The following is a 26,858-nucleotide window of genomic DNA, read 5'->3' as shown; positions in this document are numbered from 1 at the left end:
GGGCTTACTCCTCGAGTCAGTCTTGCCCATGGTTTATTACCAGAGCTTCCTTGGGTCAGGGGGTAAGTGGGGCCCAGAGTTGCTCAGCACCAGAAACAGCTCAGTCTTCCCTTCTCTTCCCTTCCCTGAGAAGGAACGGGTCCCAGGGTCCCTAGACACAAAAAAGGCGGGAAGAGCCTAGGAAGATACTGGAGGTAGAGGATGGGAGCTCTTTCCACCTTGCCCTGGAGAGAGCTCATTCTCGTTTTTTCAGGTGGAACTTCCAGATTTGTTTGAAAAACCAGGCTGGAATGGTTCTCTTTTTTTCATATTCTTCTGATCATAGAGGACCCAGTCCACTCTGGATTGGAGCCACTCATTTCTTCACTGCAACTGCCTAGTTACTTATGGTAAAAGATGAGTCTGGTAAGACAGACTTTGCAGGCCATATGAAGGAATTGACTCTATACTGGTGAGGAGCATGGCAAGTCTTCGAAGGTCTTTTTTTTTTTAATTTTATTTTTTTAGCAGCACTGTTTCCCAGTGCAGAAAGACCCATGCTCCTTAAGAACAGGAGGGGTAGAAAGCCTGTGCCTTTTGACAACCAGCTACATTCCAGCCAGCTTCCATACTGGAAAAGTGATGCTGGCTTCTGGTGTCAGTTCTTTGGCGTCTTTCTCACCCTTGGGTCTTATATCATTCCAGGATATCTGCCTATTGCCCTGATGTCTGCTGACTCTCTCCCTTGAATGAGACTCTCTCCCTGCCTTACCTAAGATCAGTCATGGTGGTTGTTAGATGGAAGAAGCTGCCCATGGTCTGGGAGAGAATGGAACCCAATTGACAGGTCTTCATTGATTCCTAATTCTGCACATCCTCTCAGACTTCATGTTCACTGCCTACACCCACAAGGGGCTCTGGAAGCTTTGTGGGCCTCTTGTGGAGTTCTTTCTTCCATGAAATTCTTCCTTTATCTTTATAGATTATCTGACCTCTGGTCTCTGATTCTCAATTTCAGGTCAAGATGTTATCACTTCTGCTTTGCCTTGAAGAGATAGTTCCAAGTTTCCTCCTCCCCTTCTCACATGTAGCCTCCTTTCCCACCTCATTCTTTCCAGACAGGTTTTTGAGAAGTTCCAGCCTCCATACAGAACCTCTGGTTCACTTGTCCCGAGAATTTCTGCCTTTTGGGAAGCTCCGTTAGGCATCAAGGTCATTGTTGGCCATTGCTGGCCATCTTCTAGGCCTTGTCCACAACCATTAACTACTCCCGTAGTTCAGAGTCCAACTTAGAGTACCTGAGTGAGCTAAGAAGCAGACAGTTTGAGCTGTAATTTATTCAACCATCCAACCAACATCTTCTGAGTAACTTTTTAAAATATAAATTTATTTTTTATTGGTGTTCAATTTGCCAACATATAGAAAAACACCCAGTGCTCATTCCGCCTTCTGAGTAACTTACTCCACATTAGGAATAGAGATGTGAGCAAGGCAGACCTGGCATCTGGCCTCATTGAGCTCTGGAGCTATGAAGGGATAGTACATGGGGTAACAATTCAGTGTGATCAGTGCTTTTCAAGTCCTGGAGAGATTGTGGGCATAATAACAAGAGCGCATCTATCTTAGTCTGGGAGATCAAGGTGGCCTCCCAGAGGTAGTAATATTCAAGCTGAGATCTCAAGGATGAACAGGAAGTAGTCAAATAGAGAAAAGAGGGGAGAGGGAGCAGGTGTTTAGGCAAAGGGGATAGCATGCACAGAGTTCAGAACATGATGCAACTTGGATCTGGTTCAAGAACTAAGTTCACCATACTGGGGGCACTCTTGCTGTTTGGAGTCCAACACATCTCATTGGGGTGAGGGCAGCTGTACAAAGGAGGCTTCGGATGATGTTTCTGCTTGGCTTGGTCCATATGTCCTCATCATCTGAGCCCCATGCAGTGGCATCAGCCTGAGTTTTATCATTTTCCTCCCCTTTTTGCACAGATTTTACAGGTGTCACATCATTGACAAATTCTGTATTCTGTGGCAGCCCACCTATATACACCTGTTCAGATTCAGAGAAGCTCAAGAGAGCGGGAAAAGCAAATCTAGTTGAATAGAGGTCTGCCTGGCAGTAGGATAATTTTAGTAGTTATGTGTTACACGGGTATTTCTTGACAAGTGATGGCTCTTAACGAGCATATACTCCAAATGCATCCATGAATAATCCTTCTTGCAGGTTTAGATGGCCAGATCTCTCAAGTCCTCCCTCCTCCCACTCAGAGTCACCAAACATTCCCTGCTACATTTTCAGGAGAGAGGAGACATATGTACTAAGTCTTGCAAAACAGTTGGGCCTTTACATTTTATAAGTATTTAACTACCAACTGATCTGTGTTAGATAATCTTGTTACTAATCAAAATGTGTTCCTTTTCTTCAGTGTTACATATTTCTTCTGAGTTTAGCTCTCTGTTGAATTTAAACACAAACTAATGCTTTAGAAACAGAGCTTTTCGAATGGTATTGGATTTTGCTTTTGAAACGGAACATTTGACACCAGTGTGGTACAGCTTGCCCTATTCAAGTCTTATCTTTGCGATCCCAAAAATCACATTGGGAATACTGGTATCAATGCAGACATAGTCTAAAGGGTATCGAGGCAAATAGTATAACCTTCTAAGATTCCACCATTTTCTTCTGGAAGGGGTTATTTGATCCCCCACACCCTGCCAAAACAGGGATCTCCAACTCAAATGCTACAGGAGCCAGGTAGAGAACTTTAAACGAATGAGATTGACACGACTTAATTACAATTTACATTTTAATTATATTAAATGTTGGCAACTGATTCAATTTTTAAAAGTTTACCAGCACTGTGAGAACTCAACCAAACCTATCAGTTTTGCTTCTTTGGCCCAACGACTTCCCTTTCTTCCCATCTTCATATAGGAGCACTCTGTTGTACACACATGAGCTTTTTTTAACAAAAACAGTTACTTTACATTCTCTCTCTTGAATTTTGGTGCCAATGCAACAGAGTAGTATTTCTTATTTTTGATCAATAGACATGAGGTTTATGGTTGAAATAACCTATGTTTTAAACACACTGCATGTCGTATTACTTTAAGAAGTTATTAGTAACCCTTGTACATTCAACGCTTACAATGCAATAATAGTAGCATCACAACAGGATCTGCCTGGTGGAAGGTACTGGAGTCCTCTTCTTCCATGGCCATTCTATTTATTTGAGAGAGAAAGAGAGAGCATGAGCATGAGGGAAGGGGCAGAGCAGGGAGCCTGATGCGGTGCTCTATCCCAGGTCCCTAAGATCATGACCTGAGCCAAAGGCAGACATTTAACCGACCACACAAGTGCCCCTTATAGCAGCCTTTTAATGATCTCAGCCAATTCCCATAAATTCTGCAGCTAATTTCCATGCTGTTCATGTGCTCCATACTCGGTGCCTATATTTTGCATCCTGTGGTATTGAGCAGTACTCTTAAAATAAAACACACCGAACTTTCCAAAACTAAATGATATCTTAATTATAATAAAGGCACCCATTTCTACATCAAAAAAACATAGTGCCAGAAAGTTTTCTCCTCAGCATTTGACTTAAACTTAAAGTCACTTTAACTTTGACTTAAAGTTAAATTTTGAGGTGGAATTTTCAGAATCTCATAATACCGGGACATATTTTCTGACCTAATCAGATTTATTTGAATATAAACATTAAAATGTTTGGATAAAAATTAAAGGGTCATGTATTTCAAAATGTTAACATCAAATTATATGAGGTCAGGGCTAGGGATCCCCAAATCCTTCAGACAGTGGTAACTAAATAAGCCTGTTTTACTTGCTGTTCAGCATGGAGGCTGTGGTTGATTTTTTCTAACTTACATTATTTCTGCAATGGAGGCACAAAAAATAAGTTTAGTTGTAGGTACCAATTGTATAGGAAAACCTTAGTCCTAAGGCAAAATCTTCAAAATCATTGAAATTCTTTACATATATTTTTCCTCTCTTCAAATTTCATAACATAAAATCAATAAATTCATAAATCACAGTAGGAATTGCTTTGCTTGTTCCATTCTCCAACTTTGGTGGTATTTTTTTTTTTTTTTTTTACCTAGCACATATTTGTGTTTCCAGGATGCCTGAGGTACAGATACAGGTTAAGTAATCAGCCCAAGTATTCTTTCCACTTTAGCTTTTTTAAACTTTAAAATTTAAAACATTCTCTGAAGGGAGGAATCTCTTTTTAAATCTTGAAATTTGGCTTAACTGAAGAGACCAATTATCTGTTATCACATCAACTCTCCTATCACCATCCTATAATTAATTGTTTAGGTAATTTCTAACTGAATTTATATGGTTTTATTTAAATATCACCCTGGGTTCTGAATAATAAATATATATAATTATCTAACTAGGTGAGCCATTTTTTCCAAATTTTATCCAGGATCCTACTTCATTCAGTGTTTAACAACTAAACTTTGAGTTAAAGTTAAATTTTGAGCTGGAATTTTCAGAATCTCATAATACCAGGACATATTTTCTGACCTAATCAGATACGGATCTTAGCTACAACTGTTATGCCGGTCAGTTGACACTCGTATCTGTCTTTGACCCTTATACTTATTTAATTCCTAAAAGTATTCCTCCAGTGAAGACCCGACTGGGTAGGTTTCACAGTAGAGCTTGAGACTACTCAAGTTAACGTTTCACTTCCTGAAATTAATTCTACCTCTGAAGGTAAAGAGAGGTGCTTGCCCTTCAGCTTGACTCGGAGCGGATCACCCAAAGCTGATCATGAACACTTTTAGGTCGTGGCAATGGCTTTAATCCTCTGACAAGCCCTTCAGGTACAGGTATACAGCCTACACAAGGAAAACGCAGTCTGGGGGCTGAGATTCTTCTCTCTCAGGAGAACCTGGAATCTCAGGCTTGTCTGCCTTTCTTCCCTACTTCCTGGTTCTCCTGGGTCAGGACGAAGGGACAATAGAGTCTCTGTTCTTTCTTGGTCTACGTACCTATTTTTCAGTCCTCCTTGAAGCACTTCTTCATTTTTAAAAATTATAGTAAAATTGGTATATCATAAACTTTATCACCTTTACCACTTTTAAGTGTACAGCTCAGTAGTGTTAAGTATATTCACATTTATTGTGCAACCTATCACCAGAATTTCTTCCTCTTGCAAAGCTCTAAATCTGTACCTATTGTAACAATATCTCCGTTTCCCCCTCCAGCCCCTGGTAACCATCATTCAACTTTCTTTATCTATAAATTTGATTTCTCTAAGATACCTCATATAAGCGAAGTCATGCAGTATTTGTCTTTTTGTGACTGGCTGATTTCACTTAGCACGATCTCTTCTTCAAGGTTCATCCCCGTTGTAGCATGTGTCAGGTTTTCCTGCCTCTTAAAGACTGAATAGTATCCCACTGTAGGAATACACCACAGTTTGTTTATCCATTCATTGGTTGAAAGACATTTGGGGGATCCCTGGGTGGCGCAGCGGTTTAGCGCCTGCCTTTGACCCATGGCGTGATCCTAGAGACCCGGAATCAAATCCCACGTCGGGCTCCTGGTGCATGGAGCCTGCTTCTCCCTCTGCCTGTGTCTCTGCCTCTCTCTCTCTGTGTCTCTCATGAATAAATAAATAAAATCTTTAAAAAAAAAAAAAAAGACATTTGGGTTGCTTCCACCTTTTAACTGTTGTGGATAATGCTACTGTGAACATGAGTGTACAAATATCTCTCAGCTTTCAATTCTTTTGTTTTTTTTTATAAACTTATTTTTTATTGGTGTTCAATTTGCCAACATATAGAATAACACCCAGTGCTCATCCCATCAAGTGCCCCCCTCAATGCCCGTCACCCAGTCACCCCCACCCACCCCCCTGCTCACCTCCTCTTCCCCCACCCCTAGTTCGTTTCCCAGAGTTAGGAGTCTCTCATGTTCTGTCTCCCTTTCTGATATTTCCCACTCGTTTTTTCTCCTTTCCCCTTTATTCCCTGTCACTATTTTTTATATTCTCCAAATGAATGAGACCATATAATGTTTGTCCTTCTCCGATTGACTTATTTCACTCAGCTTTCAATTATTTTGGTTATAATACCCAAAACTGGTATTGTCAGATCATATGGTAATCCTACTTTTAATTTTGGAGGGAACTGCCTACTGTTTTCCACAGTGGCTGTACATTCCCACCAGCAGTGCACAGGTTTCAGTTTCTCCACACTCTTTCCAACACTTGCTATTTTCTTCTTCAACATCTCCTCCTCCTCCTCCTCCTGCTTCTACCTCTTCTTCTCCTCCTCTTCCATCTTCTCCTTTTCTTTCTTATTCTACTCTTTCTCCTCCTTCTCCTTCCCCTCTACCTCCAGCTCCTCCATCTTCTCCTTCTTCTTCTCCTTATCCTTCCTCTCCTCTTCCTTCTTTTTCTCTTTCAACAGTCATCCATTTTAAAAAAATATATTTTATTTATTTATTCATAGAGATGCAGAGAGAGAGAGAGAGAGAGGCAGAGACACAGGCAGAGGGAGAAGCAGGCTCCATGCAGAGAGCCTGACGTGGGACTCGATCCAGGGTCTCCAGGATCACGCCCTGGGCTGCAGGCGGCGCTAAACTGCTGCGCCACCGGGGCTGCCCCTCAACAGTCATCCTAATAGGTGTTAGGTGATATTACATTGTGGCTTTATTTTTTTAAGATTTATTTATTTGTTTGTTTATATATTTAATAGAGAGATAGAGAGCATAAGCAGACAGAGCAGCAGGGAGAGGGAAAGCAGGCTCCCTGCTGAGCAGAGAGCCTGATATGGGGCTCAATCCCAGGACCCCAGGATCATGACCTAAGTTGAAAGCAGATGCTTAAGTGCTGAGCCACCCAGGGACCCCTACATTGTAGTTTTAATTTGTACTTCTTTAATGATTAGTAATGTTGAGCATCTTTGCATATGCTTACTGGCCATTTGTATATCTTCTTTGGAGAAATGCTTATTTAAGCTCTTTGCTCACTTTTTAATAGGATTATGTGGGGGCGTTTGTTGAGTTGTAGGAACTCTTTATTCTGGATATTACCCCCTTATCAGATGTATGATTGGCAACTATTTTCTCCCATTCCATAGGTTGTCTTTTCACTCTGAGCGTGTCCTTTGATGCACAGAAGTTTTAAATTTTGTTGTAGTTCACTTTATCTATTTTTACTTTTGTTGCCTGTGCATTTGGTGTCACATCTAAGAAATCATTGCCAAATGCAAGGTCATAAAGCTTTTCCCATTTCTTCTAAGAGTGTTATAGTTTTAGCACTGGTGTTTAGGTCTTTGGTTCATTTTCAGTTAATTTTTCTATATGGTGCAAAGGGTCCAATGTCATTCGTTTGCATGTATATAGCCACTTTTCTCAGCACCATTTGTTGAAGACTGGCACTCTTGTCAAAAACCATTTGACCATATATGTGAGGGTTTATTTCTGGCCTCTCTATTTTATTCCATTGATTTGCAGGTCTTTCTGCCAGTGTCACACTGCTTGATTACTGTAGCTTTGTAGTAACTTTTGAAATCAGAAAGTCTGAGATCTCCAACTTTCTTCTTTTTCAAGATTGTCTTGACTATTCAAGGTTTCTTGAGATTCATATGAATTTTAGGAGGGACTTCTCTATTTCTGCCATTTTCTAATGGCAAAAAAAAAGGACATTGGGATTTTAATGGACATTTTTGAATAGAAATTGCATTAAATCTGTAGATCTCCTTTGGGTAGTAGTGATATCTAATAATATTAAGTCTTGTGTGAACACAAGATGTCTTCCATTTATTTGTGTCTTTAATATCTTTTAGCAACGTTTTATAGTTTTCAGGATACCAGTGTTCTGCCTCCTTGTTTAAGTTTATTCTTAAGTTATTTTATTCTTTTTGTTGCTATTATAAGTGAAACTGCTTTCTTAATTTCCTTTTCAGATTGTTCATTGCTAGTGTATAGAAACACAACCGATTTTGTTTGTTGGTTTTGTATTCTACAACTTTGCTGGATTTATTAGTTCTAACAGGGTTTGTTGTTGTTGTTGTTGTTCTTGCTTTGTTTTATTTTATTTTATTTTTTTGAAATTAAAGCTCTTCTTGGCACTTATCAGATCAGGCCAGAAGACTCTGCCCTGGATATTTCCTCACTGACTTTCCCAGGCTTCCTTGACTCCTTATGCTGGAGTCATTTCTAAGAACATCAGGGGAATGATGCTTTGCTCCATGTGCTGCCACCAGTAGTATCCTCTGGGTTGGTATTTGGACTGAAAGGTGGACAAGTATTTTTAGGATGTATTTGGTGGTTGGTACCCCAATGCTGAAACCTTGTTCCTACACAGTCCCTACAATCACAACATCCCACCAACAGGAAGGTAAATGGGTACGAGGCCCATAAACCAGAAACTCGGGCACCTCAGGAATTCATTTGGGCCAGCTTGAGGCAGAGCCTTCTTTCTTGAACAGTATCTTGGTGCCTTTCCTGAGGAAGTGGGAATGGACTGACTTGGACTCTGGGTCTCAACCTCATCATTTGCTGCATTAGAATCCCTGACCTATAAGACCGGTTGCACAAAGAAGCTTTATGGAGCTGGGCCTCTGGGGCTCATACAACTTGGTTTGGGTTCAAAAAAGCATTTGGTAGAAGAGCAAGGAGTACACATTAGTTGACAACAGGAGAATGCAGTTATACCACTCCACTGTGTTTCTGTCCAGCTATAGCTCAACTCCACACTAATGCTTTCTTCCAATTCCATCCACTCCAGAAAGGCTGAGCCTCCTTTTTTGATATTCCCATCTTCCTGAGGACCCAGCTACCACCCATGGGATGATTTTATTCAGACATTTCTGACCCACCTCATATAGAATCCTCTCTTTACCAAACTGGTAGAGTTTGAACTAGAGGAGATTGAATTACCTGGGCTAAATTCCATCATCATCTCTCTCTGGGGGCATTGATCAGCCCTTAGCACCTTCAGGGCTGTGTATTTGGGGGCTATACTTAGGAGGTCTAGTCTATTACTCTCTTAGGTCTCCTGAGAAACTTATCTCACCATTTAGGATCACCTGAAACTCATGGTTATTGTGACCTTGATCATCCTGCTGTCAAAAATCATCAAGCTCCCTGTAAAGTAGCATAAAGAACACCAGCATTCAAGGTGATACCTTTGAAACAGGCAGTATAGAGTCCAGCCTAGAGCCCAGCCTACAACCCAGCTTCATTTCAATTTAAAATTCTGTATAGCCCAGTAGTCCAGGACAATGAGGTCAGTGCCTTCTCATGAAAATTAAAATTCTTGACTTGGCACTGCAAAAGAAGGTTCAGAGAATTTCATGGTCTGTGGCATGGGCTTTAACTAATGACTATCAGCAGCAAAGAGCACCAAGAGGAAGAGCAGATAAAGATCAAACCACTGTACACACAATCCTATTTCCTGTTTTGGGGGCTCCATCTCAGCCTTGACGTTTCTCTTCCTACCTAGGGCTGCTTGGATGTCAGTCCCTGTGCCATGATATCTTAGCTGTGTGCCATCACCATCTTGCAGACCCTATCCACACAGCTGCACTATAAATTAGTACATCACGAAGCCCTGTTAAAGCCTTGGGACTCTGGAGGCCATAGGATCTTCTCTAGCCCCTCTTGGGCCTCAGACAGACACAGGGGCATTCCTTAGTGTCATAGCTCACAACAGTGACAGTCTTCTGAGGTTTGATTCCCTGACCGAATCAGGCCTGTCTTCCAATGTCAAGGCAAAGCCATTAGCAGACTGATCAAGCAATTCTTTCTTTGTCTTCTTGGTTTCCTGAAGAGGATGATCTCATGTCCCTCTTTCATATATCATGTGGAATTCTATTTACACTCTTTTAGATCAGTGGTTTTTAAAGGACTTTCCTTGGAGCCCCCTTTAGGGGGTACTAGGAGAAGATGAAGCAAGAGGAACTTCAGCCCCATCCCCACTCCCCACCTTTCTAGTTTCCGTCAGAGCAGTTCCACTTGTTTTTCATTTTTTAGCTTCATCCTAATATTTTTGTTAGAAGAACAGATTCCGCAGCTTTTTGAAAAGGTTGAGAAACCAGTGATCTGTTCCAAAAGCACTCCTCTGTGGCTAACATTCCCAGAAGTGAAGCACACTCACCAGATTGTATTCTCACCGCAGAAGGTCCGCACTTCCTCTAGGATCCCAGCCACAAGTACATTTTATATCCTTTCCCCCTTGGGATCACTGGGCAGTAATCCCCTGGAGAGGGGCAGGATCTGCTGAAGCACACTCTGCGTGTCCCATTTAAGCACAGCCCCCACTCTCTACACAGACACAGCATTGACTGACACTTCAGGGTCTCAGGGCAGCCTTGGCTGAACCCCACACCTGCCAGGTAAAATATGGACACACACATCACCCTACTGGAGATTGCCTCCTCTGTTGGTGACAGGCAGTCTGTTCTTCTTTTTCTTTGCCACCCAGGCTTCAGTCTTTGAGCCTTCCCAGCCTTGTGTCCCTTGCACTCAGGATCCGAGGCTCCCCATTGGACTAGCCAAGTTTATCAAGGAATAAAAGAGTTTGGGATGGGTTTTCTTGGGCTCCAGGATCTGAAGAAGGTGAAACCTAAAGCCAGATTCTCACCCTCTCCTTCTCTCCTAACTTACGTTGTCTGCGTGAAGCCTCATGCTATTTCAGAGAGTTATGTTGGTGCAGAAAGGAGCAGGGCTTTGACAGCAGGCCCTGTGGTCTGGCTGGACCCCTCTACTGTGGGTTCCTGGGCAGTGCTCCTGAGGCCTTGACTGGCTAGATGTGCAACTAAGCCCTGGTTTCCAGCCCCAGTTCTCCAGCTTTCTCCATGGAACACACTCCCAGATGAAGAGAGAACACAGGGAGGGATCAGACTTGATCTCGGGTGGCCATCCAAGTCTACAGAATCTGTACTTCTGTAGTGTGAACGCCTGGGGAAAGATCAGGGCAAGAGCACAGGGAAGGTGGAAAGTAGGCAGCAGGGCTCAGTGAGGGCCCTGGAAGCTCGGCATGGGAGTTTAGGAAAAGGGGTCAAGGGCTTAGCAAGTGTAGGGGGGAATGCTAACCTTAGAGGCTCAGGCTCAAGCATCCTGCCCTCTTTAGGCCTTCGGGAGAGGCACCCAAACTGAGTTTGGTGCTAGGCTTGGAGATTCATCATTGCAGTGCTCAACATCTGGGGACAAGGCAGTAGGACGAGACAACCATTTTCTGTGCTGTTTGTTCTTGGCCCAGAACCCTCCTCCATTTGAGCAGGAAGGGGGCACTCATGGCACTGCCCTCCAGCTGACTAGCAGGGGCTTACTTCTTTTGTCCTAATCCAATCTGAATACAAAGGCCTTCTCTGAGGACAACCCCCCCTTAGGGCTGAGGCTGAAAGGGTCCCAAACTGCCTTTCCCAAACTCTCAGAACAGAAAGGTCAAGCATAAAGAAGATGCATACAGGGCTGAACCCAACCCAAGATATCGATTGAATCACTTTCCACAAAAGCAAAATCAGTCTTGTTTTTTCCCAGGACCCAGGTTTTCCTGGTGGATCTGGGTTGAGTTCTTTTCCTCCAGATCGATCTGCAGATTATCCTGCTCCTTAAGGAAACCCAAGCTTGTAGCCCAGGGCATGCTCACTCCCTAAACCTCCTCCCAGAGTTGGACTGTGGTGAGCTGCCTTCTTAAGCTCCTCTGGCTACTCTGGGGAGTCCAAGAGGACTTAGGGTCTCCAGGTCACGCCTGGATTTGTCCCCAGAGGACCGAAAGCTGTTTGTGGGGATGCTGGGGAAGCAGCAGGGTGAGGAGGACGTCAGGCGCCTGTTCCAGCCCTTTGGCCATATCGAGGAGTGCACCGTCTTGCGGAGCCCTGACGGCACCAGCAAAGGTGACTTGAGCGGACCCTGGGATTCCCTGCCTCGTTGGGCCGCGCGAGCCTTTGGCCCCCGTGGCCTGAGCCGCCCCATTCTTCTCCTCCGCCCCAGGCTGTGCCTTTGTGAAGTTCGGGAGTCAGGGCGAAGCTCAGGCAGCCATCCAGAGCCTGCACGGCAGCCGGACCATGGCGGTGAGGGCGGGCGCCCGGGGCCAGGGCGAGGCCGGCGGGGTGGGGCCGGGCTTCTCCTCCCCACGTGCCATCGGTGCCCAGCACAGGGCCTGATGGGCACAGCGCTTGGCCTAGGGCCGGGGCTGGGGTCTGGACTGGTCACGGCGGCCTCCCCTGCCCTACCCAGGGCGCCTCGTCCAGCCTCGTGGTCAAGCTGGCGGACACCGACCGGGAGCGCGCGCTGCGGCGGATGCAGCAGATGGCCGGCCAGCTGGGCGCCTTCCACCCCGCGCCGCTGCCGCTGGGGGCGTGCGGAGCCTACACCACGGCGGTGGGTGCCCGCCGGGCGGGGGGGGCGGGGGGGGCGGGGGCGCAGCCCGCCGCTGAGCTCCACCCCCGCCCCTCTTCCCTCCCAAAGATCCTGCAGCACCAGGCGGCCCTGCTGGCGGCGGCCCAGGGCCCGGGCCTAGGCCCGGTGGCCGCGGTGGCGGCCCAGATGCAGCACGTGGCGGCCTTCAGCCTGGTGGCCGCGCCGCTGTTGCCTGCGGCAGGTACTGCGCGAGGGGCGGGGCCCCCGTGGGCGGGACGGGGAGGGGCGGGGCGGGGCCCCGGGGGGCGGGGTGGGACAGGGCGGGGCGGGGCCCCGTGGGGGCGGGACGGGGAGGGGCGGGGCACGGAGGCGGGGCGGGGCGGGGCCCCGGGGGGCGGGGTGGGGCGGGGCCCCGTGGGCGCGGGGCGGGGCGGGGCGGGGTGGGGCAGGGCGGAGGGGGGCGGGACAGGGAGGGGAGGGGCGGGGCCCCGGGGGGCGGGGTGGGACAGGGCAGGGCGGGGAGGGGCGGGGCACGGGGGCGGGACGGGGCGGGGCCCCGTGGGGGAGGGCCGGGCGGGGCGGGGCACGGGGGCGGGGTGGGGCAGGGCGGAGGGGGGCGGGACAGGGAGGGGAGGGGCGGGGCCCCGGGGGGCGGGGTGGGACAGGGCGGGGCGGGGAGGGGCGGGGCCCGGGGGTCGGGCCAGGGCGGGGCGGGGCGGGGCGGGGCGGGGCGGGGCGGGGCCGCGTCCTGACTCTCCCACCCCCTCCGCCCCCAGCAGCCACCTCCCAGCCAGGCGGCGGCCCCGGCTCCCTTCCCGGTCTGCCAGCGCCCATCGGGGTCAATGGATTCGGCCCCCTGACTCCCCAGACCAACGGGCAGCCGGGCTCCGACACGCTCTACAATAACGGGCTCTCCCCTTACCCAGGTGGGCCCTCCGCTCCGCCCAAATCTCCCCGAAACGGAGTGGGGTGCGGAGGGGGGCGGCGGCGAGCGTCTGGGGAAGGGACTTCTCTTTGCCTGCGGCCTCTCACAGCGCCCCTCCACCTCCCGCCCGTCCGCCCACCTTCACCGCGGGCCTCCCGCCCCTCTCTCCCCAGCCCAGAGCCCCGGTGTGGCTGACCCCCTGCAGCAGGCCTACGCCGGGATGCACCACTACGCAGGTTTCACTTGGCGCTACGCGGCCTGGGGGGTTCGAAGGGCCCCAGAAAGGAATAGGGAGATTGGGGGGGCTGGGCTAGGCTCTCTTCTGAGGAGTCGACCCTCCCATCCCCCTACCCCTGGGCCCAGAACGACCTAAGGGGTGAGGGTTCCCTGGACTGGGCCGAATTGATCAAAGGTGGCCAGGCAGATGGGGCCATACTTGGGGGATGGCTTCCGGGGGTCACTGCCTACTACCTCTGTCTCCAGCAGCCTACCCGTCGGCCTATGCCCCAGTGAGCACAGCTTTTCCCCAGCAGTCTTCAGCCCTGCCCCAGCAGCAAAGAGAAGGTGAGGGACAGGGGACTGGAGATCAGGGCCGGTGGGGCTCCACTCAGGGTCCCTCCCCTGAACCAGCCTGCTGCTGTTCCTGCAGGCCCCGAAGGCTGTAACCTCTTCATCTATCACCTGCCTCAGGAGTTTGGTGATGCAGAACTCATACAGACATTCCTGCCCTTTGGAGCTGTTGTCTCTGCCAAAGTCTTTGTGGACCGAGCCACCAACCAGAGCAAATGTTTCGGTGAGCTGAACCCCATCCACGGGCCTCTCCCACTCCGAATTTGGAGATGGACTGCAGTCCCCAAGCTTGTCCCTCCATGAGTCGATGGCTCCCAGAGATGGAGCGTATGGCACGAAGCAGGCTCATAGACCAGTGACTAGGCTCAGCCCAGACCAGGAACAAGCCCATTTTGAGGTTCACCTGGGGAAGTCAGGTGTCTGAAAGATGTTTGACCAGGTGAGGCTTAAGAGTCTAGGAGAGCAGGAAGAATTTGGGTCTGAGGCCAGAGAGCCCCTCCCACCCCAGCCACAGTTTAGAGGATCAGAATGGGAGCTGGAGAGGGAGAGAATCAACCCTTGCCCCTTGCCGAGGAAAGACAGGGAAACAGCTCAACCAGCACACTCCCTGCCCCCAACACACACTCTCAGAATTGCCTCCTGTCCTTCCAAGAATTACACCTTTAGGAGACTTAGGCTGTTCGCCTAAGTATGAGTGTGTGTTTGTGTGCATGTGCACATGCACGTGCAAACATGGAGGATGGAGGGGTATTTGATGGAACTGGCCTGAGGGGGCTGGTCAGAGAGCAGGGAGGCCCTGCCAGGCTGAGATTCCAGCTGACCTCTCTGTCCACACCTCCCAGGGTTTGTTAGCTTTGACAATCCAACCAGTGCCCAGACGGCTATTCAGGCCATGAATGGCTTTCAAATTGGCATGAAGAGGCTCAAGGTCCAGCTAAAGAGGCCCAAGGATGCCAATCGGCCTTACTGATCTTCTCTCACTGACCAGCCAACAAAAGGTGAGTCCATGGTGGATCCCGGGCGGATGGGGCCTGAGTGATGGAGGCCATGTCAGCTGTGATGTTCCTTTGGAGATGTTAGAAGCACCCACCTTCTGTCTGGGAGACAAGGGGCAGAAGTTAAGGAGGAACCCTCAGTTGGAGAGTTTGGGTTTCTCCCTCGGTCCAAGGATGGAGATAAATTAGACAATGTCTGGCCCCCACAGTCTTGGAGAGGCCGTTATGGCAAGATCTAACCAGTTAGTTCTCCTCCAGGGACAGTCGCAGGGGGCCATGGGAGTAGAGAAGCTGTGTGGGGGGATGGCAGGGAGGTGGAGAATGAGTCTAGAAAAGTTGTGAAGGCTCGAGTTAGGACTTTATTCTGAAGACTGTAGGTAGGGAACCACTGGGAAATTTAAGCCAAGAGGGGATGAGATGCAGGGGCCGGGCCAATGATGGAGAGCCTAGAGATAACAAGACAAGCAAAGAAGCTAAAGAAGCAGAATCCTCAGGGCCTGGTGGGTGATGGGGAGAGCAATGACAAGCTCCCTTAGGTTTCTGGCAGGGCCAGCTGCCTGCACCTCTAGGGATCTGCTGCCTCAGGAGGTCCACATGGCCCGGCCTCACTTGTGTTACCCTAGGGAGCCCTTTGGAGAGGGTGTGGGGCTAGAGTCACCTTGCCAGGAGGCCCCAAAGTCTGCCTTGCCCTTGCGGCAGCTCTGCTCCTCAGGAAGAGATGTCACTGCTGGGGCAAGCCACTCTTCTGGTCTTGTCCTCCGGGATGATTTTTGCTTTTTTCAAAAATTTTCTCTTTCCTCTCTCCTTATCAACAAATACCCAACAACAGCAACTGAAGAGTGAGAAGAAAGGAAAGGAAAAGCACAGAAATGCTTGAGCGGCCCTTCCTGAAGGAGCAGCCACAGATGGAGATGGATCAGACCCAAGGCCGGTGCCTGGGGCTCAGGCCAAGTTAAGGATTGTTTTCATCAAGTGGGTTGTCCTGGGCCTGCAGCATAGAGCGCAGGCTGGCAAGGCGGCTGGGGCTGGCTGAGGATTGGCTGTCTAGGGGGACCAGCGGAGGGCCTTGGGGGTGCCAAGGGCTTCTCCGCGAGGGAAGCCCAGATTTACTTCTTTCAAAATCATATCATTCCTTAGAGTTTAGGGACCAAAGGACTATTGCTTTTTAAAGAATATATATATCTATATAAATTAAAAGAAAGAAACAAAAAACACAAAGAAAAGAAAAAAAAAAAAAACCACAGGAGAAACGAAAAGACAATATAGAGTCTCATACAAGCTGCCTTTAACTATCCCTAGGAGACAGGGTGAAGGAGACCCGTAAAAGCCCCAGCCTAGGCAGAGGGAGGCTGTGGAAAGATTGTTCTGTGTCTCATTCCCTCTTAATTGTCCCCCTCTCCCCACCTTTTTAAAATAATTAAGGACTTAAGGTCTAAGCTCCCATGCAGGCAACAAAGAGAGTTATGGAAGCAGCGAACCCCACAATCCCCCAACTCAGAGGGAATCCCCAAAGAGGTCCCAGGAGGTCTTTCCCATCCTGCGGGACCCACTAGCCAGCAGGAGTGTCCTTCTTGACAGCCTTGCCCGTGGAACCACTGCTTCCCCAGATAGGAAGAAAGAGGGAGTTTGAACCACCCCAGCCTTTCCCTTCCCCATCCAGATAGACAGAGGCCCTGCCTTTGGCTGAGCCGAGACATCTCCTGTTTCCCCTCACCTGGAGCCAGCCCCGGTGTCCCCTTGCTCCAGGCCACCTTCTGTCTCCAAGTCTATGTTTGCCCACCGGTAAAGTAGGTTCAGGATATACATAGAGGGCTGTGACAACAGACTTGGAAGGTTTGCTACTGTATATACTGCCATTGAGAAGGGGATAATTTTCAATATGTAGAAGCTTCAGAATTTAGAGGTCCCTCTTTACCCAGGACCTGGGAGGGAAGTAGATGTTTTGCCAAAATACTTCTTCATTCCTTTACAAAGTACATCTTTCCTATGCAAGAGTGTCTCACATGTGCTTATCCAAGGTGCTTCTAGATGGTGAGCAGTGTTCAGCTTAGAAGTGGTGTGTGCTCTGTCTGTCTGTCTTTGTCTATCTGTTGTATTCAGTGGGTGCCATATAAAGCTGATCAATGGTGGTGCTTCCTGCCTGCTTCTGTGAGATGGGCAAAAGATTCAGCTTAGAACACCATGACTCACCTTGCCTTGGTCAGCCTGTCCTGGGCCTGCAGGGCCTTGCACATATTTTTTCCCAGGAGGTTAATTCCCCCTCCACCTCATAGACATGCATCAAACTTGTGTGGGGCCCCGGCTGTGTGGGGGGCACTCTGATCCCCAGATGTCGCTGAGGCTGGAGGCCTCTGATCTGATCTCACATCAGACAGTAAAGGATGTGGGGGAGTGGGGTTGGAGGGTTCCTCCTTCATAACAGTTTCTAAGAAAACTTGTTCCACCTGTTCCTCTGTCTTTGACTCATTTTTGGAGGGAATGGGATGAAAAATAGATACGGTAATCACATGAGCAGGTAAGCTGTAATGTGTATCAACAAACTATTTCCAATCAAGAGAGAAAATGGCATTGAAGGCATCATTACACCAGCACAATGGTGACACACAGACTGATCACCCTGGACCCAGGCAGATGTACGGAGCACCTGTGCCTTCAAACACATTCTCATGGTGGCAGAGAGGCTGTTCACTGCCAGGTGCTGAGCCCTGTGCTAGAAGCTAGGGCTCAGCCGCGTTCTATGCGCTCAGAGTCAGTGGGAAAGACTGACCAATTCATGTTATGATGGAAGGTCACACAGGGTCTATGATCACCAGCAGAAGAGTATCTAATTCAGACTTGATTAGGAAGGGAGGTCAGAGAAAGATTTCTTAAAGGAGTTGAAGAAGAGAAGGGTCTTCAAGGATGAACTGGGACTTTGAACAAAGCTGTTTGGACAGCTGCATCACTTTGATAAATTCTTACTGAGAAATAATAATGATTACCATGTATTCAGTGCCGATTAGGTGGGAGACGGTAGGCACCAAGACAAGACCCTCTTCCTATTCCCATCTCTACCCTGAACCTTAACTCATCCCCGAGTCATATTGAGACACTTGAACCAAAATGGCACTTGGTTAGGGACTGGCAGACTGTGATGCTGCAGAGGTTGGCAGGGTCTAGATCAGGCTTGGCAAAGTCTGGCCTGTGGGCAAATCTGGCCTGCAGCCTGGTTTTGTATGGCCTACAAACAGAACGGTTTTATATTTTTAAAAGGTTATAAAAATAAAACATACATTGAGTATGAGGCAGAGGCCATATGTGCCTCCACAAAACAAATATTTATCTGATCCTTTAGACAAAAAGTTTGCTGACCCTTTAAGATCATGCAAGACTTGTACAATATCCAATGAGTTTGAACAACATGGTGTGTGTGTCTCTGTTGTGTGTGCATGTATTAGTCTGGACTCTTTCAGTTGCAAGTATCAAAACCCCAACTCAAACATGTTTAATCCAGTAGGAAATTAATTGGCTTACACAACTGATAAACCGAAGGATGGGTCTACCCTCATGCATGGCTGGATCTAGAGGTTCAATTGATGACGTCTCCCATGTCTTGGATCTGCTTCCTTTTGTATGTCGACCTCACTGGTTCTAGCTCTAAAGTCCTAGGGAAGACTTTGGCCGCAATGGACATGTGCCTACCTCTAGGGTGAAAGAGTGGGCCACCATAATTGACAACCTCATCAGGATCACGTGGAGAGAAGAAATGGGCCCTTAAAGGAAGGAATGATGGGTAGATAAGCAGCACGCATCCACTGTATTCCACCCCTTTATTGCTCAGCAGCCACCTATATTTTTCTTGACAAACAAAGAATTTCAAAAATGTGCCTGCCCAACAGTGAAATGATCCTCGGCCCAATAAAAATGGGAGACAAAGCGGAATCATGTCTAATTGCCTTAGGGAACCCTCAGTTCGGGGTCCCTTTGTGATGTGCAGTTCTTGATCAGGTCTGGATGTAACTTATGATTTTAAAATCTATGGCTAAAAGATTGATTTAGCCGTCCATTTGGAACAGGGGAGAAGAAAAAACAATGGTCACTAACCTATAGCATACAGTACATTTTTCTGGACAGTGGAGTGAATTTCTTGGTTAACAAAACTGATTGCTCTTAGCCCTTTCCACTGGGAAATACCTTCTATTATCTATTGTCCTTTATGAGAATCCCTCAGATGTTTCTTCTGGAACTGAAGCATCCTTCTTTCCTTTGGACATGGCTTCAGACCCAAAGATTGCCTTAGAGGTTATGCATTTTCAGAGCTCTGTATGCCAGGGCTGAGGATTCTCTGGTGATATAATTGCTTTAAAACCAATTGATTTGATTTCTGGACCCTCTGTGAGCTAGTAACCATCATCAAGAATCTTGCTGGGTCTTGGTCCTTGAACCTGGATCAGGCCCTTGTGGTTTCTGTTTCTTAGCAATTGGTCACACTTTGCCTGTTTCCTTCCCCATCAGCTTCATGGTCTCCACAATGGTCTGTCTATGGTGATATGTAAATCTTAATCTGCTCATGCCCCCAAAGAAACATTATCTATTCAACACTTGGTTGGCTCATGCTCCAGTAGCCCTGACCAGATGGTCAAAATCCCTGAGTGGTACTGGCTCCTATGCCTCAGCCCCAAGGAGATGCTTAGGGTAGGAGGGAGGCAACCATACAAGCATTCATTTGGGCCCACCTGCAGCTTGCTCTATTCCTCGCCCTCTGGCCATGGTCCATTATTACACTGAGGCCACATCACCAAAGCAGTCCTAGGAGGAGTCTGTCAGTGGATGTTGAATTTGCGGGCCCTCTGGGAACTTGTGTCACTTGGGGACTATGAGGTTTTACAGCCTTTGGCAGGGCCTCTGGAATTTCTTTCTCCTGGGTGTCTTAGATGTAGGAAGAAAAGACCTCTAGTCTGAGATGATGAATGATCTCTAACATTGGAAGCAGCTCTGGATCTTCTGTGTGCTCTGACCAGAACTGGAGTCTCGCCTCTGCCTCAGTGGAGCATAAGATGCATGGAATACCTTCCCAAAGAAGGTGCTAAGGACATGGAGATCACAGGATCGCTCTTCATAATTTCTAGCTTCGGCTGTGATCTTTGGGCAACCACTGTTCTGAGCGCACCTGCCTGCATTGTGACACAGCCAAATTCAGCAGGGACTCAGAGGCTGTTTTTGGCCTCTGGGCCTCCCCTCATGGCCAGCACATGTATATAATTATGTCACACAACCTTATGTTTTTGGGAAAACCAGTGAAGGAAGAAACCTCATAGACTCAGGGAGTTCAAAGCCAATGCAGCCTAAGTAGCTGCTTTTCCAGGCTGAGCCATGTGGGGTCCACAAAGAGGTGACCAAATCTGTGCCAAGCGCAAACTCAGAAAGGGCAGAGAGCCACCGTTTCTCTCCGTAGCCCCAGTTTTACACACTGCTATCAGTGTTCCCCACCCTCCAGCAGCCTGGGTTGATGAGAACCTTTAACTGCCTGGCTATCTGTAGAGGGGACTTTGAACTTCCAGGCTCTGGCCTCCTGCTTTCTAGATGTCTAAAAGCAGAGACCCAGAAGGCAGAGCATCTGTAAGCCTGGGTCTGACTTTTCCCAAGAGAAGTATAAGGTGCCCGGAAGAAAATGCAGGGAAACACAAAGATAGCCTGTGAAATGAGCCTCAGCTTCTCCTATGGATAGGCTAGAAATGGCCTGGCCCCTCTACCCCCATCCCCATTCCCATTCCGACCTTGGCCCTGGGCTCTGGACAGGAAGCCCACAGTCTGGGCTAGATTCTCTGCATTTGAACAGGAAATCTGCCATGTCTACACAGCAAGGACCTTCTTGCTATCTCACTGTTGGGACTTAATGTTGGGACTGGAGCTCTGATTATGGCTCCATGTCTTAGCCAAAGTACTCTGGAAACAGACTCTGAAGCAGGGGTTACAGTGCTCACACTGTTTGGGGAGATGGAAGTCCAGGATGATGAGAGGGGAGGAGAGACATGAGTCAGGAAAGATGAAGATTCTCATCTTTCCTGACAAGAAATGCAAAATAATGCATTACATGTTGGTGACATCATATGAGCCATGAGGAGAGAACAGGTCACTTGACAGTGTTGTTTTCTAAGCACATCGTATTTGCAAGGAGAAACCACCTGGGAACAGTTCACTAAGCGGAGAATTGAGATGGGGTGTAACCATATGTTCTTCCTCTCTCCTTTCCCTCTGGTCAAATTGTATCCCACAGAGAGCTACCTCCACTGTACTTCTGAGATGCATCAATTTTTTTTAAGATTTTATTTATTCATGAGAGACAGAGGCAGAGACACAGGCAGAGGGAGAAGCAGGCTTTATGCGGGGAGCCTGACGTGGGACTCGATTCCTGGACTCCAGGATCGCGCCCTGGGCTGAAGGGAGGCGCTAAACCACTGAGCCACCCAGGTGTCCCATGAGATGCATCATTTGCCCCCAGACGGCTGTTTGGGAAGTCAGATTCCATGGCCTGCTATGTGGCATTTCTACCACAGATGTGGAAGTGGAGGGGATATTTCACGTAGGTGGGGACTTAAGTTCAAGAAGGCACATGAGGTTTGTGACCAGTGTATCTTACATTTTCCTACAGGATTTACAGCCAACATCCCAGGCACCAGAATCCCTAGCACTGGCTGAATTCTAAGTGAAATAAATAAATAAATAAATAAATATTAATTTGGGAGAAAAAAAGATGCATTCAGGTGTGGTATGGAGGATCAGACTTTTTCTCTGGAATTCCTTAGGCTGTAAGCTCAAGTTTCTCCTGTTGGATATCCTGTATCTATGCCTTTGTATTCACTCACTTTAGCTTGAGGAAGAGGATCTGGCTTTTATAATCTGTAAGAGCATGATGACCCTTGGCAGTCTAGCTTGCTGGCCACAGGCAGAAAAGGTAACTCTGAACAAAACTGGTTCTGGTTCGGGCAGCACAGAGGCAAGCGGAACTGCAGGATCCTAATGAAAATCTTAAGAGGCCAGCACATTTCAACATCCAGACTTTTTTTTTTCCAGTGTGTCCCCGAGATCTCCATCAAGGATGGATGCATGACCCAAATCTTAAGATAAAATAGAAGATCATTTAACCAGCTAATTTGATATTACATAACATGGATTTCCAACCTCCCAGTCAAGGGTCATCAGATCCCCGCTGGCCCCATTTCACTTTGGTTCCATCACTTTAGAGTCTGCACACCCCATTCCATTTTAGTGTTAGAAGTGGTTGAGTGGCAGGTGATAAAAAAAAGTAGCATAAACCAGCTTAATCAAGAAGGAACTGAGAGGTGTAGTGTATTGCTGGAATTAGGCAAGTCTGAATTCAAGGGTTCAAATAAGTGTCATGGGCTATCTCCTTCTCCATCTCTCAGGGCTCTGCTTCTCTTTGTGCTTTGGTCCCATTCCTTTTCCCATTCTCTGTGATAGAGAGAGCTGGGTGCCATATGTTCCTAGCACTGTGGCCTCCAAAGCAAGAGAGTTTTGAAGAGAACATTGATTGGCTCTACTTAGGCCACGAACTCATGCCTGACCTAATCACTTTGGGCAAGGTGATGGAGTCCCCTGCCTGGCCCAATGGGTCACGGATCCATCTCTGGGGGGAGGAGGGGAAGACAGAGGGGGCAGAAATGGCATTGTGACTCTCAGCCCCAATGAGGATTTATGAAGTATGAAGACATGTCCTGCAGGGTCTGTAAGAATGTGTGCTTTGACCTGGCTGGAGTTTCGAACGCAGGTGAAGAAGTAGTGAGAGCCAGGTGAGAGCCAGATCCATAGAAAGGGTATCAGTTTTATCACAGAGGTAGGAGGGAGCCATTGAAGGGGTTTAATAGAGGAGTGCCATGATCAGATTTGGGTTTTAAGAAGACTCTGCTGGACCGCCAAGTGGATTCAGAGGAGTAGATACTAGGATAGAGGGTCTAGTTAGGAGGATAGTGCAATCCTGGTGAGGAAGAGCAGGATTATAACATCGGGATTGATTTAAGATGTAGGATGTTTACAAGGTAAAATTGGTCTTGTTTAAACGAGGGCGGGAGAAGTCTAAGATGCTTCTTTCAGGGTTCAGGCTGAACTAGTCATAGATGCCATTTATGAAGCTAGGAACATGGAAGAGATGCAGGCTGACAAGAAAATGTGTTTGCCTATGAGACATACGAATGGAGTTGTCTAAAAGGCAACTTATCCAAAAGGCAACTTGAAGAAGGAAAGGAGGAAGATATAAATTTGGGAGTCCTTGTCACCTGCAGTCAGTGTGCCACACGGGATGATTGAAACAGAAAAGCCATTTGTTGAAAGGGCACTGGGTGGGTCATAGTATCGCCAAGCAGGACATGCAAGCTTGGGAAATGAGTGGGAACAATGGGAGGCCATTCCACCAGAACAAAAGCCAAAGTTAGACGTCAGAACCAGAGAGTGAGAGTACTAGAGATTTCATCATCAGTGGATGCTTCATGTCACCATGTCACTAGTGCCCATCCCCCTATAGCTCAAACCATGGGAGAGAGCTGACCCTGCTGTGGCCACTGCCAGGGTGAATTATCCACAATTCTATTTCTCTGAATCATTTACCCCAGAATCCACATTTCTGGGGGCTACTTGGCCAGGCCCTGGTCACATACCTCTGTCTTAGCTGCCAACCCCTTTGATGCCTGTCATGGAATGTATGCTCTGCTTATCTCCAAGACTTGTAAGAAGGAAGGGGAATCAGATTCTGAGAAGCCCCAAATTACCAAGGTCCACTTCAGGTGGGTGCTGTTGAGGTCAATGGGAAGAGTGAAGAGATGAGAAATCAGTGTGGACTAAACTGTTTTCTCATTTTTAGGGAAGATTTTTATTTTTAAGTAATCTCTACACCCAATGTGGGGCTCGAACTTACAACCCCAAGATCAAGAGTTGCATGCACTACCTGCTACCTGAGCCAGCCGGGTCCCTTGTTTTCTTATTTATAAATAGTGAATGACAGAAAAGGAGTCCATTAAGGATGCTGCAGAGGGCCCATGTGAGTGTAGGAAGAAACTGGAATTGGGTAGCCCCTAGGAGCTAACAAAGGGTGCAGGATCCGGGTGGTCAACAAAGCCAAATGACATCAAGTGGTCAAATAAATTAATCCATTTCCAATGGATTTTTCAGTTCAGAAGTCCTTTGCAACTTCACTGAAAGTATTTTCAGTAGGGATTTTGGGAGAAGGTCACCAGATTTAAGCACTAGGTTTAAAGAGTACATGGGAGGTGAGGAAGTGGAAAGTCCCACTACTCCCTAGAAGTTTGCTGCAGGCAAGAAAAAATGTGCAACAGTCAGTAGTCGGTGAGATTAAAATTGGGTGTTTTGTTTTTGTTTTTGTTTTTTAGATGGGCCCAGTTGATCAAGTTTATGTGCTGAGATCAAAGAATAGAGCAGAGGGAAAAGTTGAATATCCATGAAGGAGAGGCATAGTGAAGGAACAAAGTTCCTGAAGAGATGAAAAGGGAATGAACTACACATCATAGTGGAAGGATTAACCTTGGATTTGAAGGGAAACCTTCTTTTCTGAGAAAGAAAGGGCCAGAGAGAGTCAAGTGCTTGGAGGGAACTGGAAACTAAGGCAGTTTCCTCCCCCTTGCCTTCAGTTTCTCTGTGAAGCAGACTGGGGGATGGTGACAGAAGCTGACCCGTAGAAGGACTGCTGGGTACACTGTGGGGACAACTGAAGAGACTGAGTTTGTAGTAGCTCTGCATTGAGTATTAGTTAAGTTAGCTTACACGATTTATTCTAGATAAATGTGAATCAGAGACCCCAAGGTCAGAGGGTCTCACAAAGGGCTTGGGAAGCTTTCAAGAACCAGAGACCAATCTCATCATTTCTGGTCTCGGCCTCTAGATGGTTCATTCTCTCCCTGAAGGTAGTCTTTCTCCATCTCCCATTCCTCATGGAGGTAAATTCACCATAGCTCCTGAGTTTTTTTTTTTTTTTTTTAATTTTTATATTTGTGATAGGCACACAGTGAGAGAGAGAGAGGCAGAGACACAGGCAGAGGGAGAAGCAGGCTCCATGCACTGGGAGCCCGATGTGGGATTCGATCCCGGGTCTCCAGGATCGCGCCCTGGGTCAAAGGCAGGCGCCAAACCGCTGCGCCACCCAGGGATCCCAGCTCCTGAGTTTTTATTTCTTCTGTTCAAGAAACCAGTCCAGTTAGAATAATCCATTTCTCCTCCCTAATCCAAGATTCCCAGGAGAAAACATTTACTTAGCATAACTTGGATTAGGGATCCACTCACAGTTCAAAAAAGCTGCAGCCACAGTGTCAGGGGTCAAACAAAACAGAGCATGGCCCTGGGGCCCATAGACCTGGAGGGTGAGTGTGGAAAATATAAATCCCAAAGAAGAGGGTTCATTAGCTAGACTTAAACAGTGTCCACTCACGAGCACAGTTCTGCAGGATTGGGTGATTTCCCTTATCTTGGTTTAGGATGGGAGAGGAGAGGAGAGGAGATAAATGGCCAGAATGATCCAAGATTATGATTTTAAGGGCAAGCATGTTAACAAAAATGTGATAAAAGTAATTGACCAGGGGCACTTGAGTGGCTCAGTGGTTGAGCATCTGCCTCCGGCTCAGGTGGTGATCCTGGGGTCCTGGGATCCAGTCCCGAATCACGCTCCCCGCAGGGAGCCTGCTTCTCCCCTCTGCCTATGTCTTCCTCTCTCTGTGTGCCTCTCATGAAAAAAATAAATAAAACCTTAAAAAAAAAAAAAGTAACTGCCCATAGGATCTGGACTGGATAGTAAAAGAAGCGAAGCAGGAAGATACCGATAAACCATGAGTCAGTCAAGATTCATGTGATTCATAAGGAGTAGAAGAGCTGGTGGTGTGAGATGGGAGGGGGTGAAGAGGGGGGAAAGCCTGGAAGGTTGTGAAATACCAGATTTTGAGATTTTACTCGTGGGGACCCACCCCCTCTGTTTACCCCCAAGTGCTTGTGTTCAAACACTGCCAGGCTTTTAAACGCTGTTACAGGGCCTTTGTTGTGGGGAACTGTTGTAGGGGAACAGAGCCAATTCCTTCCCCCAACTACTCTGAACTTCTATACTCTGAGACTAAGGCTTTAAGTCCTGTTGTTTTCTATCGCTCGCTTTTTTCAGTTATTATGAGCTATGGGTGTAACAACCCGATGCTAAGACCGTGTTGTGGCCCAGGCTGAGAGAAAGGTGAAAGGACCAGGGAGTCGGCTTCATAAGGAGGGAATCAGAAAGGAGATGCTGAGCATATCCAAGGGAGGGATGGATATGACCTGCCTCTACCACTGCGGGCAAAGCTTTCCCTGGGCCTGCTGTATCCGGCTAAAAAGAGGCAGCGAGGAAGGAGAGTAGATCCAAGGTAAGCCGTTCCCCCTTAGTGCGGATGGGAAAGGGGCATATGGGAGCCCTGACATGCAAGTCTAAGGAGGAAGGGAGACGCGGCCATACCTGAGATCAACTATAACGGCCCTAATTAGGGCTCTCGTGCTTCCTACTCGCAGGTTCTTAGATGCATTATGTTGAGCCGTAGGACACTGCAGGTATTTGACTCTTTACAGCCTGCAAAACAGCAACCTCATAAAGGCCCGAGCTATCACCTTAGCTCACCCTCACCACCACAACCCCGTTACAAGGTATTTGTGCCCCCACTTCACAGATGGGAAAACTGACTCGGAAAGTGAAAGTCGTGGTTCGAGGCTGAGCGGGAAGTTGCCGCGACCGAGCTCAGGACCCAGATCGTTCTCCTGGAGAGCCAGGGCGCTTCCCGGCGACCTCAGGAAAAGCTGGGATGTCTGACTCCGCCGCTGCAAACCAGGGGGGGTCCTGGAGCCCCGCGGGGTCGCGGGAAGCCCTCCTCGGTCTCCAGCTGCAGCCGAGGCAGCCGGGGCGGTCGGCCCTGCTCGTTCCTCCCGGCCACACGGGGCGCCCAGCGCCGACCGCCTGTTCCGGGGCGCTCTCCGCGCACCCCCAGACCCGTCGGTTTCCCACGCACCCGCCCCGAAGCTCCGCGCATGCGCCACCT

General features: G+C 48.0%; 1 protein-coding gene and 1 long non-coding RNA gene across 11 annotated transcripts in view; one reads left to right on the top strand and one right to left on the bottom strand.

Moving 5' to 3' along the window:
* The window catches only part of CELF6 (CUGBP Elav-like family member 6), a 30,082-nt gene extending 12,822 nt beyond the window's left edge, over positions 1–17,260 (top strand). The window contains exons 4-13 of one of the 8 annotated variants that reach the window (XM_077881771.1): positions 11,727–11,855; positions 11,953–12,032; positions 12,199–12,342; positions 12,430–12,562; positions 13,098–13,247; positions 13,420–13,482; positions 13,733–13,810; positions 13,896–14,039; positions 14,659–14,814; positions 15,641–17,260. In XM_077881771.1, the coding sequence (XP_077737897.1) occupies positions 11,727–11,855; positions 11,953–12,032; positions 12,199–12,342; positions 12,430–12,562; positions 13,098–13,247; positions 13,420–13,482; positions 13,733–13,810; positions 13,896–14,039; positions 14,659–14,786 (1,049 nt within the window). In that variant the 3' untranslated portion in view covers positions 14,787–14,814; positions 15,641–17,260. Of the gene's footprint in view, positions 1–11,726; positions 11,856–11,952; positions 12,033–12,198; positions 12,343–12,429; positions 12,563–13,097; positions 13,248–13,419; positions 13,483–13,729; positions 13,811–13,895; positions 14,040–14,658; positions 14,815–15,640 lie in introns of those variants that run through there. The other 7 variants (XM_077881770.1, XM_077881769.1, XR_013370543.1 and 4 more) reach the window with 7 other exon arrangements.
* On the bottom strand, positions 430–26,822 carry LOC144303499 (uncharacterized). Of its 3 annotated transcripts, none has more exons than XR_013370544.1 (3): positions 26,507–26,822; positions 26,285–26,395; positions 430–3,198 (listed from the first exon to the last, which is right to left on the bottom strand). It is a non-coding gene; the product is annotated as an uncharacterized LOC144303499 (long non-coding RNA). The 3 variants fall into 3 exon arrangements; XR_013370545.1 differs by lacking the exon at positions 430–3,198 and adding an exon at positions 13,440–14,913; XR_013370546.1 differs by lacking the exon at positions 430–3,198 and adding an exon at positions 18,611–24,991.
* Positions 26,823–26,858: the final 36 nt, after the last annotated feature.

Source organism: Canis aureus, chromosome 32 (genome assembly GCF_053574225.1).
Source record: "Canis aureus isolate CA01 chromosome 32, VMU_Caureus_v.1.0, whole genome shotgun sequence".
Classification (NCBI taxonomy): domain Eukaryota; kingdom Metazoa; phylum Chordata; class Mammalia; order Carnivora; family Canidae; genus Canis; species Canis aureus.
The sequence above is the reverse complement of the archived record's forward strand: the minus strand, read 5'-3'. Positions and strand labels throughout refer to the sequence as shown.